Below are 13383 nucleotides of genomic sequence, written 5' to 3' on the forward strand. Positions count from 1 at the left end.
TTCTACGAAAGGAACTCTCGACTTCTTCTCAAGATTTCTCTCTTGTGACTAAGGAGTAGTCACCCTGCATCCGCAGGCACCATCCAAGCATCGCGGTCTGCTGTAAGTCTCTCCTCCGGATCAAGACTGCCCAGTTCGACGAGAACCGGCTTCCCTGGCACCTCTGACCTTAACCTACATCTTCAGCTCAGCTGAGATCCGTGGGTGTGACGAGACCTTGAGGGACCGGCCTTCTTCAGGACTGCACAACGCTTGCCCAGCACGACCGCCGAGGGATCCTCGAGTGAGTGCTTTGGGGTCCGAGAAGCCCCAACCCTGAGCAGCTCCAGCACCGAAGTTCAGCCTCCCAGCCTCCACGAGATCTGCGTGGGGCCCTTCTGCCTGTTTGCTGCTCACCGCGTTGTCTGGCTACTAGCCCGCTGGCTTGTGGCCTTCCCGACGACTAACGATGACATCAACACTGCTGGTCTAGTTGCTCCAGACTGGCCCTTGCTCCCCTCCAACAGAGGAGCACCCCGGACCCTCCTGGTCCACTCCAGACGCCATTTTGAGTCCACTGCGTGGGCTTGCATTTGCCAAGACTTGTTGCCCCAATCCTGGGTCCAGCGACGTCGACAGCAGATACCATCGTGGGACAGCTCGCACCTCCATCCTGGTCGCCGACAACGCCTCCTGGTCCGTGAGACTGCAGAGCCCAGCGTCGCCCACTCACCTGGTCGAGGTGACTCCATCCTGGTGCCCATCCAATCACTGGCTAGTGATTCAGAACTTGGTCCCCTCTGCTTACAGGTGTCTTCCATCTTCGATCCAGGCTTGGATCCATCCGAATCTCTTCACTGGTCGCCTGCCAGCAACTTCTTCTTTCAGGCTCCATAGACTGCAACGAGGATTCCCGACGTCTTTCCAGACCTATGCAGCCGCAGCCCCTGGGCTAGGTAACTTCGGCATTTCGGTGCCCCAGCATAGCCTCACTATCCAAGGGTCCAGATCCTTTTTCGTTTCAGCTCTACCTAGTCGGATTCGTCCGATAACACTAACTTTGTAATTCCTAGCAACCATAGACTTTATTCCGCATCCCGCGTCAGAGTGCACACTCTGCACCCGATCACCCTAGGCCTCCTGCTAGTAATCGGAAGGTTCAGTAGTCAAGTCCTAGCGATCCCAAAGCCTATTAGAGTAATACTTACCTGCTAGTAATTTCGCATTCCACTTTTAGAGTATATGGTTTTTCGTGCCCCTCGGGCATTTGTGTAAATATTGCGATTTGAGTAATTTCTTTAAGAGCTTTGTATTGTGCTTAGCACCCTGTCCTCATAAAGAGTCCAGGGTTGTTGTGTTCTAAATAAATACACTTTATTTTCATAACAACTTGTGTGGTGTCCTTTCACTTGGTGTTCAAGGGGTATATGTGATGGTATAACAGCTGGCTTAACACGCCCTCTAGAGTCTAGCCTAAAGACTGCTCTTGTCCATGCTACTAGGATAGCTGGTCTATCGGTTGACTTACAACCAATCATCAATAAGGGTTGTTTGGACTGATACATAGTGATCACTAGAATAGTGAGCACTGCATATCAGGCCAACTTCTCACAATCCCAAGTTTCTATTTCGAAGGCCTTATACAGTGCACAGAGGACCGTGCATTTAATTGTGGACTAGGCTGAGCCCTGGAGGAGTGCTCTTAAGGTGTATTGTGTCGCTTCTGCTTTTTCATGTTGGGCACAACTGCCAGTTGTTGGAGTCTTTCAGTTTGGAAATGGGCATTCCACATACATCACATTAGAGCAGCATGATTGGCCCTAGCAGGGCTCTCACCTACGTCACTCAATGACTGCTTTGAATGGGTGCTAGATATTTCACAGTATGTAATTTGAGAATGTGATGCCCTTGTCCTCTTCGTTTATTTATGGGGGATAGTTTTGTGCATCCGTGCTGCCTCTGGTAATTGAGTCACAGGACTGGAACCGATTTGTTAGTGTGGCCCAAAAACAACTTTTTCTTTTTGATGCCTTTAGGTCGACGTAACTCGCCTATATTCACATGTGAGCATAATAAAGCGTGTTTCATTTTACAGGCCGAGCTAGATCTGAGTGTTTTTGGTATACTTCTATTAACGAGAGAGTGCTCTGGAATCCCAAAGGTGGAGGAGAAAATCCCTACGACGCTTCTCACAAAGCCCTTATACTGGAATAACCCTTAGCCAGAGTGCCCCGTCCCTATTCATGGACTGTGGTTTGGAGGAAGGCTTGGGTCCACTCTGAGCTGGTCCCCGAGTTTTTCATCCACTCTTGCAGTTTTTTATGTAAAATGTCACGGTCCGCAGTGTCATTGGGGACAGAAATGTAACTATATATTCAAGCTGCCGGTTGTCCTTTATGTAGGAAGTTGTGAGGTTCTCTTGAACATTTTCAAGTGCTTTTCTTTCTGCCTGACTACAGGAACTGACAGTCATGAAGTAGTGTCCCACATATTCATGCAGCTGTAGGTACTTCTTTAATTGGTATTTTGCTTGAGTACTGTTTGTTTGAGACACATTGGCATTTAGCTAGCACCTTGAGGTCTGACGGAGATTTCTTCGGGTGGGGGACTGCCCTTTTCATGAGGCTGGTAGTTTTGCCCCCCTTGAGGGATGTGATTATGATTTCCGAGATATTGTTGAGTAATTTCAGCTGTGTGGCTGTCCAACCCCATCTTATCCTTGCGTGATGCTGGGCACTGCTTTAATGGGCCCTGTGTACTCTGTTCTTGTTTACTAGATTCTTCGGCACAGCTGAGGGAGCTGAGGGCCCTGAGGAGGTCGAGCTGTGACGAGTCTGGCTTGGGAAGGGACCTCCCTACACTTAATGCTCCATCTCTTGATTTCAGATCGGAGTCTGCTGTTGCTCTGTTGTCCAGTCGCACTCATGCTCCGCTCCGTAGCTCTTGCGCTCTGTGTCTGATATTTTGGCATTTATGTACAGCCCTAGAGAGGAATAGGCGCACACTCTTTGTGTGGTCACATGTATGAGCGACCTTAGGGCAAATAAAAACGCCTCTTCAAGGATTATGTACACAAGATGAATATTCATGCTGCTGTTTTTGCTGGTGCCACTCCCTATCATTCCCTTGAGCATGGTCCATCCGGTTGGCTGGCATGTGGCCAGCTGAAAGCCATATGTGGAGTCAGCAGTATGCGCCCAACATTCAGATGCATGCTTGGGCCAGCATGTGGGTGGCTGCAGACTGAAATACCTGTGGATTCCCTTGGCAGGAGGATGCTGCAGGCCACTTAGCATTCCGGGTGGAGGGATCCGAGTCATTTTCAGCTCCTGCACCTCTGTAGAAGTGCTTGAACAGCAGACACTAGTTGCTGCAGAAGGAAAAGTCAAGCATTGAAGCTGCATTTGTAACTCTTGGCAAACTTACTTTGGGGTTATGTGGAAACTGAAAAAATCAACTACAGCCGGCATTATCACTGACAATACTTGATATTAATAGTATGTAGATGCTGGTTATACCTGGCACTGGGGGCATTTACAAACTGGCAATACCTGATAATAAGGGCATGTACCTATTACTGGGCTTGTGAAAATTATACTACTTGGATGACTGCGGCTATGTGCAACCTATTAGTACCTGTTACTTTGCACGTGGATATGGGCACAACTGATTATTGTTAGCAAGTAAACCTAGTAACATCTGTTTCTGTATTCATGAATTTCTTGATAATTCGTATTTCTTGAGCCATGTAGACGTTGGCCATACCTATTGTGGACGAATCGAGTCCGGCAGTACATGGGGCACGTAGAAGAGTGTCTTGTCAAGCATTTACCTCTAACACAACCTAGCGCAGTCCAAGCTGAGAGTTCTGGGGTGTCCTACTGACTAGGGTGCTGGGTGATTGATCTGCATTGGAAGGATGGCCTCCAAAACCTTCGTGGCTACCTGGGCAGATGTGGTTAGCACCACAATCGCACACCTGTGGTGAGCACCGCAAGCTGATGTCTGCGCCCAGCATCTCAAGCACATAGTTCATCCTCGTATTCATCATCATTACATTTAAAGGGTACGTACGGATTACATCTTCTGAAGACACTTTGTGCCGGTCTCGCTCACCCATTGTGGCACGAAACCGAGCAGGCCCTTCTCAGATTTGCTGCTCAAGTAGCTCATGTTATGTTCACATCAGCACTAGGAGCTGTACATCTTGGAGCAGGCCTTAAACTGAGCATCTCTTGGTCGGAACAACAAAATGTCACCTTTTGTCCTTGAGAGGCGCATCCGAAGGTCACATGTCTCCAAAGGAAGGGCACACAGCCGTTTATGCCACAAAGCAGCTTAGTCCAGTCTCAAATCAAAGCGTTCCTTGCCGACTCCCACTCATCCCGTCCTCACATCTCCCAAAAAGCTGCACACCTGTAATTCATGACTGCACCTACTACAGCACATTCGAAACTCGCATCTGCAATTCTGCACCCAAGCAGCACGTCCCAAGCTCACGTGTGCCTATAAAACAGTGCTGACTTCTGCACATAAAAAGGCACCTCAGGCAGCCCCTTCCCAGCTCGCATCTGACCCAAAGCGTAATATCAAAGCGACATCTGCCTGGATGCCTACAGCCTAAGCTCATATATAAACACAGGCTTGCATTTGTTCCCGAAATAACAAACGTCGTATTCTGAAGACCATTCGATGAAGTATCTGTGCCAGAAAGCTCTGTTAATATGCAAGTCATTCTTTTAAACTTTCTATACACACAGTTTAAGATAGACTGCTACAGAATAAGCAAAAAAGGATTAAAATAAAATTGAGCTTCCAAAATATAGATTTTAGTAATAACCAGGCTGCCCGTAATGCAATTTTATTTACACAACTGTCCCTTCAAGACCTAGTCAGGGTTAGCAAGGGATATATACATATAATTACAATTCGAAGTACGTACTTCACCGCTCAGTTGTTAAGTCTTCACTGCCACAAAAAAGATGTGATTGTGTCAAGCGTGTGCCAGGCCTAGAAGGTTTCTTAAACAAACAAAACTGTGTTGGTGTAGGCGCTCTCTTTTCCACCCAATGAGGAGAAACATTTCATGAGAAAGGAAACGTTTAAGACTACCAGCAAGGCCAGTAACTTTCACTCTCAGATCCCTTCCTTCCTTTCTGTTTTTCTACCAAAAGATGGAGCACTTTGCAAAGAAGGAATGTGAGAAAGTCCTGATAAACCCGAGCACCCTGCTATGTGCTCCCCGTGACGCTATTGGACTGATAGGCCTGCTGCCCTAGTGCTTCTTAACACTTAGTTTTATCACGGGAGGCCACTGATACACACCGTAACTTTTCACAATTTGACTCTGCATTATTTTTGTCTTTTTATTTGATTTGCTGAGGAGAAGAAGAATACCACTGTGCTGTTTGGGCGTTGTGAACAAGCCCAGCAGGTTCCCTGGCATGAACGCCGTGTGCGACAGTCACATCTGCAAGATCCTGACTCTTTGTTGGAAACAAACGCGTCCTTTCAAGCCCTGTGTGCTTTCGCGTGACAGCTGTCACGGACGGCTCTGGGCCGGTGTCAGAGGGAGAGTGGACATGCCAATCAAACAATCCATTGTTTTCTCTTGGTTGCGTTAACCCTTTAAGGAACATGAGCTACAATTCTTTTTTTTTTTTTTTAGCCCCTTCAGTGAGTGGACACTCGGGCGCCCCCATTGATTAAACCTAAGTCCAGGTGTATGAAGCGTGACAGCGGGAGGCCCATTAATCAGCGGAAGCGGAGCACCCAGCCGCGGCACGTGGAGTGAGTTGTGGTGGGGCAGACAGGCGGAGCGGGGGAGGGGGTGATAAACACCGGAATAGGGATGATTGCAGGTAAGTAAACAATGAAATTAATAAAACTAATTTCGTTCCGTACCCTGCATTGCAAGATGCGATGCAGGGCGCGCTACGAAATTCGTTACGAAATTTAGTTCCGTGCCCTGCATCGCAAGATGCGATGCAGGGCGCGCCCGCCCACATCAAGGAGATGAGTAGTGAGTCCAGTTGCCTGAACACCTTCACCGGGAGAGAAAACTTTGCAGGACATACAAACATAGCAACACGAGCACCATCTTTAAGATGGCCGGTCTGCCCATCAAGGACACCCAGGTCTTTAGTGAGTCCAGCTAAACCACTGCAGAGAGAGTCCGGGGAAGACAAGTAAACCCTGCTGTCCCCATGCATAATACTACAAACACAAGATATAGAGATCTAAATGCTGGAAGTCATTTATAATTCAAGGGGGTCTAGAAGGCCATCCTTAATGGAAGAGAATTCCTCACACACACAATTATACATGACTTCCAGCATTTATATATCTATATCTTACCACAGTTTCCTTACTGCATTGTTCTAGGCAACCTACTTCTGTTGTGTTTGTTTTTCTTTAGTGAGTCCAGTACAATACCCATGTTGAGGCCCCATTGTTGCATCCTGGTGTGTGTGACCATGATCCCCAGGTATCTAAAGTACACCAGTTCCCAGCGCAGCCCAATCTCCTGGAGTCTCACTGCTGTCCCGACCAGCAACATAAGAGGGAATAGCAGAGATTTGGCCCGGTTGAGCCGAAGACCCGATGGGTCTTCAAACTCATCCAACTGGTGCAACAGGATCACCAGCGCGAAGCGGGGAGAGGAAAGATACAAAAAGCATCATCCACTTACATTGATATGTTGTGCCGAACGTTCCCCAATTGCATGCCTTTATCCCACAGCTCCTGGTGCACCCAAACTGCCAGAGGCTCCATTGCAAGCACAAACAGGAGCAGCACGGGCAGGCAGCCCTGACGCGTCCCACAACCTAGATTCCATTTTTTCCAAATTACTCTGCCCCATGCATACTCTGGCACTGGGTTCAGTTAGCCCCAGTCAACTGTGTCGAAGGCTTTTTCAATAGATGGAGACCAATGACAGACAGTGAGGTGCACAGTGAGGAAGTGATCCGAGAAAAGCACAAATTGCATCTGCAAAATAAATATAACCCGCCAAGAAGTAGTTCTATAGTCTTTTTTTTATTTTATTTGTTTTTAACAATTCTGTTAGCTTATTCAGCAATCAGTTGGACTTTTCACTACTGAAGCAGTCTAACTGAAACAGAGGCACCCCTTTAGTTTAGTATGAAAAGCCTGTATGTCAGTCTTTATATACAAGATTGCCTTTCTTTGCACTTGTATAAGCCTACCTGCCTCTCTGCCCATATACCTATTGTGTCACACTGTATTACTTCTTGATTGAATACATGGTTGCATTATGTCCAATGCAGAGATATGTTGAAAGTTATCACAAATGCTATACAATAGGCTTGAGGTTGCATTTCGTCATTTTATGCATTATAAACTAAAATTGCAACAATGCAGAATGCATCTTCTTGATTAGAATTCACTTTCTACTTTAGCACCTGTCCTTTAAATATCCTACCAGGTTAACATTCTCCAATTTGATATTGTGTTGCACTGCATTATATTATTTGTGCACCACTTGTTACCCCTTTGTAGGACATTGACATGCTTATTCACATGGGTAGCACACTACACCATTTGGGTGTATGATTGAAAGATTGTTGTCTTTGATTTGAACCTATTTGGAAAGTGTTTCTATGTCCTTAGTGATGACCACCGAGGTGTGGTTATCATGATATGGGAAATAGTCCTTCGCAGTTTGATAAAATATGTTACGCTGGCAGCACTGATAAGCAGGTCCGTTATTGTGGTGATCATTTTTATTTTAAGTTCTGGATCTGATTTCTTATACTGTTTGTGGCAGGAGGTCGTCCCCGCTATGGTCTTATGGATCCCCAAGAGGTAACTGACGTCGATAAAGATTGAGGAGCAGGGATCCGAGATCTGCTAATGTAGACTGCGTTACAGTTCTCCCTTATAAGATTTCCATATGAGAAGGACAGCTTTATTATTTTCTTTTTTGTTATTACAGTATGTTGGTGCGTAGAGCATGTGACTATTTAAGATCTGCAGGGTGGTCTGTTGCAGAGGCTTCTGTTGACTAGCAGTTTGTGGCAGATCTCTTTGGTGCTGGCAGGCCTGTCTGGTTAGTAGTGAGTGGTTATTTAACCCCTTCGCTGCTCATGACGAGCTCAGCTCGTCATGCAGTACACTGGTCGTGTGCTCATGAACAATGGCATCCTGCATTCTTCAGCACACAGCGGGAAAATACACCGCATGCATGTGGTTAAGCATGCTCGTGTAGCGTGGATCTACCCCATCCAGTTGCCAGGAAGGCTCCACATGGCCTTTCATACACTAGATGCCTGTTCTGTTGACAATAGGGGATCAAGTAATAAACTGGACTGGATCTGTTATGGTGACATGGATTATATCAAATTGATACTGGAAGGAAAGTCAGAAGACCAGAATAAAGTATCCTCCATCCTGTGGTTTGTAACAGAAAATATGGAAAATATAGTTGACTATGTGAGGTCTGGGGGGAAGGGTTTCATGACAAAGTGCCACAGAGAGAGAAATGCGGGGTAGCGTTTTCAGCGGGATGTAGATCATGGCCAGCCATGCAAGCCTATAGCATCTCCAAGATGGAGTACAATTGTGAATGTCATGCTGCAAATATTGAAAGGTGAAGAATGAGCTTCCTAAGACCGCAAATAAATGAAGTGCTAAGGTGCTGGATGTAGGAGAAGTATGCCACCATTCAGCTTAAAAAAGGTCTAATCCCCTCTCGCCTACATGCCAACTTAAAGAGCTTATGTGCCACCTAATGGTTATTGCCACCCTATCTTCACGCTCTCACAGGTCCAGATGAGATGTGTCTCCCCTAGGAAATAATACTTTCCACTGTAATGGGCACATCCTACCCCTTCAAAGGTGGGATATCAACAGTACAGAAATCAATAGCATGCTTAATTTTATCGTTTCCCTTGAATGGCCCCTGCGCCTTGACCCCAAGCAATACATTCCCATAACAAATGTTTAGGTGGGATAGCACATACTCCAGTTAATAACTATCACCCTCCTTAAAATATGTGCAAGGGGACTGTTCACTACATTAAGATGTGACCGTTGCATATGGAAGGTTCATGCAATTTCACAAGAAAGCAGGGTAACGCGCTTTTTAGAAGTTATATTGTCTGTGAATAATTAAAATGTTAGAAAAATTAAAAACGTTTTTTCTGACCTCTGTTTCTAGAAACCCTGGCTCGCACTCACCTTTATAAAATTCCCTTCCTCAGCTGACAGCCACAGAAGGTACTCTAGTCCTGGATACTTTAGTCTCGTAAAGAAATCCATCTCCTTTGGAGCAGCGTACATCAAACCCAAGGGAGCTGCCATCTTATCTAGAAGCCACACTTCCAGATTCAGTACGCCTGGTATCATGGGTTGAGGTGGACTCCTGTGCCTGTTTTCCAAGTTTGTCCACTCCCCCTCAGTCATGACTCATAGAAGTAATAATTGGAAAATATCTCACAATATTTCTTTCCTTAACAATTAGACGATGGAGCCTAAAGCTACTGTCTGTCGGTGCCTGCTTAACAAAACATCATGTTTTATATTTTTACTCGCAGATGGATTCATGTGTAAATATTTTTTTAACAAATCCTTTCCTCCAGTGAAATCCGTTGAAGTTAGGATTCTTTTGAGCATTACTTTGCAGCTAGTGTTCCCATTGATGTTGATGAGTCTTTCACATTATGTGATAGTTTACCGTCATGAGGAAGAGTATGCTTATTCTTTCCAACATTCATGATGATAGAAGGAGCCAAGTGGTTACGTTTTTTGACCCAAGCACAGAGTCCTATGTTTTAATGTCCATAATTCCTATTCCAGATTCTTAACAAATCATTTAATCTCTCTCTGCCACGTTTCTATTGTCTGCATACATTTGAGATTCTGTCAGAAGGGCTAACTTCAGTATTGCAAGTTATAAACAAGTATTGAATTATATTTACCGTCTGATTATGATTGCTACGAACCACTTAATTTGCACAGCCTTAATAAGAATAGTTGAGGGCATTATATTTTTCATAAGACTATTACCCTGATGAAAACATCAGTCATCCAATATTTAATGTCTTTCTTAGGTCTGGTAGAAGGATAAGAAAAACGCGGAAGTATGACATCATCACCACTCCTGCAGAGCGAGTCGAAATGGCGCCTCTGAATGAAGAAAATGATGATGACGAGGATTCAACAGTGTTCGATGTAAAATACAGGTACAGGTAATGTACACACAGGCACTGGGAGGTTGCCTTTAATTCATTATACTCCTGGTGGTGGCTTCTTTCATACTTTTTCATAGATTTTTTAATTTTATTTTTTTAACAACATTACCTTAATTTGTAATCTTTCATTGAGTAAATATGTGAAAATATTGTTTGCGCTTTTTTCTCTTTATAGTCGACCTCATAAGGATTGTAACAACGAGTGTGCACCTGGAGCGTTCTCCCCGCACAATCATCAATTTGACAAGACTCTGGCAAAGTTGTAGCATATGAGGAAAAATCTTAAGGGATATGTTCAGAGTAATTCTGTTCAGCGTGAGAGGATAATAGACAGAGTTAGGCTTACTGAGAATGAGAGCTGCAATCCCCGGCTCTGCGGATTTCATACAGGTTGCATGTATCGGGCAGTGCGGTCTACTGGCATTGTGTCTGTGCCGATTGTCTGTGGAAGGATATTTGCCAACTTGGGAAAAGTGACATTTTGCACCAATCACCTAGTTCCTCCTCCCCCCACTCTCCCCCTCCCCCCAAACAATACATAGGACAACACTTACTGCTTGTGGTGGATTTCCGACACCCCATGATCGCAGCAATCAAGGCAGCTGCCTTTTAGAATGTAGCATTTTTTGGGAAAAGGTTGTTCTCAGTCCTGCTCACTTCGGCTTAGCCTTTGATTGTGTGAATGCTAGACTGAAGACCCATTCCTTTGCCCAGGTCAGAAAAATAATTTTTCTGTAATAAAAGTGGATTTATTTTGAATGGTGGAATGTGTTTTCTGAATGAATGCATTATCTTTTTTCATATAAGCTTTGTGCTCCAGGACAGCAACACTAATAGAAGACTAAATTGGATGCAAAACACGCAACAGCTCTTAAATGCATAGTGTAGGAATAATATGTGTAAGGTTGTTAAATGGGATGTCTGAGAATTCTGTAAACCTTAAGTAAAGACAATGCTGAATGAGCAAAACATTGAGTGAGGTTGGAAAGATGGAGTAGGTTTAAGAAAAAGAGGTAATACTGAAACCACTGCCTGATCCGTATGACTGTATGAAAGAATGATGTATCTGCTTGCTTGTATATTATAGGATTGTGCATTGTACTTCTTACTCTAGCTGTGGCTGGCACATTAATAGTATTTTAATATTTTATATTTGTAATCAAGGATACGGCAAGCAAATTGTTCCAAAACGTATTGTGCAGTTACATTTGTGACCAGTTTCACAATTTAACTGATTTTAAAATTGTGAAAAATGCAATTGATCAAATTATACTAGTTTGCCTCCAAACACACTAATTTGTCATTGAAAAAGAGAGAATATTCCTTTGGATTTAATGTTTAATGAACGTTATTATGACAAGTAACACACATTGTTTTACTTGAAATTTTCAATTTCACACAAAGGTTGTAATGATCAAAGGCTTCTTGGCCCTGTCCATGCAAACGACTATGTACAAGGAAACATTGTGTAGGCACATCTACAGCACCATCTACATGTACTTTAGACCTTCACTCTAAGGTGACGAGATTCTAAAAAGCGAAAGCTGTGAATGACCTATCAAAAACATGAGTCTGATTACAGTTTTTCAGCGACAGCGGGACATTATTGCTTACTTGAAGACACAGTCCAACATAAAGAACACATGGCAGTGAGACACTAAAGGGAATTAAATGTTGCTTTTCCGAATAGTATCAGCAAAGTTAAATTGTTTTGTGTACGTGAAGACGTGCATCCTTCGGTTAGTTGACTGTTGTGACAGGAGTTGGAAAACGGGGACGAAGGCCAACCTGGGACGTCTGGTCACCCTGCTGAAAACAACAAACGATCCATCTTTTTAAAAACTGGTAAATATTCGGTCGGTGCTCAGTTACCCCTCTCAAAGGTTAATCAAACGATATGCAATTAATCATAACAGCCTGAGCAAATGCTATAAATCTAAGACCCAGTACTATCGTGTACCGGGGTCCGGTAATGACGACATAGAATTAGGGTGGACATGGCATGCAGCATTGAATCCAGTGTGATTGCTCAGTGCTGTCTTTCAGTTCAGGCAGTCAGCCACTGCTGCACTACCTCTGGTCACAGGAGGACTGTCCTGGCGGTACAGATCTAAGACCCAGTTTGAGAGCTGCCCTGCCTGCTGCATGCTGACTTATTAAACCACAGGCAGAAGCTCGGAGCTGCTCAAAGCTTTCTTGTGAGATAAACCAATCATCATTGCACAAATAGAAGCAGGGGCAATGCACAAATCCTGACACATTGGGAAACAATTGACAACTCTTCAGAAACCTTGGCAAAAGGTTAAACACCAGTGCCCAGATTCCTATACTTGGGCAAACCATTCTTGATACACCCTGATACTTTTTAATATTGTCATCTGATTCCAGAACTTTCAACCGTGCATTTCTAGTCACTGCGTCTTAGTCCTCCAATATGTCATCCACAAAAGCCTCACACACTCGACATCCTCTTCTCCATCTGCCTCTCTATCAAGTTCCAGAGGCATCCTAGAACAGCCCTACTTTTCTTTCCTCCTGGAATGTTCTAAGAGGTAAATGACTACCAACCTGACTAATGTCAAGGAGGACTTGCCAGTGCCACTACCATCCAATGTGCAAATCAAAGTCTTGTGGTCAGTAAAGATCTCAAATTCTGTGCCCAGTGAAAATGGTCCTTACTTTTCATGCTTTAAAGCAGGATGCTAGGGCAAAAGGTATGCATAAGCATTTGAACACATCAAATGGTGTTACAAAGGTGATCAAATCATGTGACTCTTCTGCTAAGGGAATCTGGTTATAAGCCAACCGTAAATCAATAAGCAAAAAGAATCTGATTTGTCCCAAATTAACTAAAAGCTCATGCACTTTGGATAGGGGGATTGTGAAGGTGGGTGTGCAGCGGGCCGGAAAAGCAGGCGAGGAGGCCGTATATAGTGTGCTATAGTGGTTGTTTATTTGCAGATAGTCACAGAGGTAGGACACAAGGAAAACAAGGATGACTTCAGGGTACGGGATCCACTCCGGGTCTTCGTTGTAGCTTGCGGTCTTCGGTGGTTCCAAACGGCGGCTCCGGTGACGTGGAGGATCCACGGAGGGCAGGGAGCAAAAGAGAAAACGAGGGACCGTTAGTCCTATCCTAGTCTTAGGATCTCTGCAACATTCACCGTCACCCGGGACATGTTGGGGAAGG

The 13383-nt window shown here is 44.6% G+C and overlaps 1 protein-coding gene across 3 annotated transcripts in view; it reads left to right on the forward strand.

Annotated features, from left to right (window-relative positions):
• The window catches only part of FAM174B (family with sequence similarity 174 member B), a 163011-nt gene that overhangs the window by 104092 nt on the left and 45536 nt on the right, over positions 1-13383 (forward strand). The window contains exon 2 of one of the 3 annotated variants that reach the window (XM_086958090.1): positions 10053-10190. In XM_086958090.1, coding sequence (XP_086814216.1) covers positions 10053-10190 — 138 coding nt within the window. Of the gene's footprint in view, positions 1-10052; positions 10195-13383 lie in introns of those variants that run through there. The other 2 variants (XM_086958093.1, XM_086958092.1) reach the window with 2 other exon arrangements.

The sequence above is a fragment of the Lissotriton vulgaris genome, chromosome 2_1, assembly GCF_964263255.1.
Source record: "Lissotriton vulgaris chromosome 2_1, aLisVul1.2, whole genome shotgun sequence".
Taxonomy (NCBI): Eukaryota; Metazoa; Chordata; class Amphibia; order Caudata; family Salamandridae; genus Lissotriton; species Lissotriton vulgaris.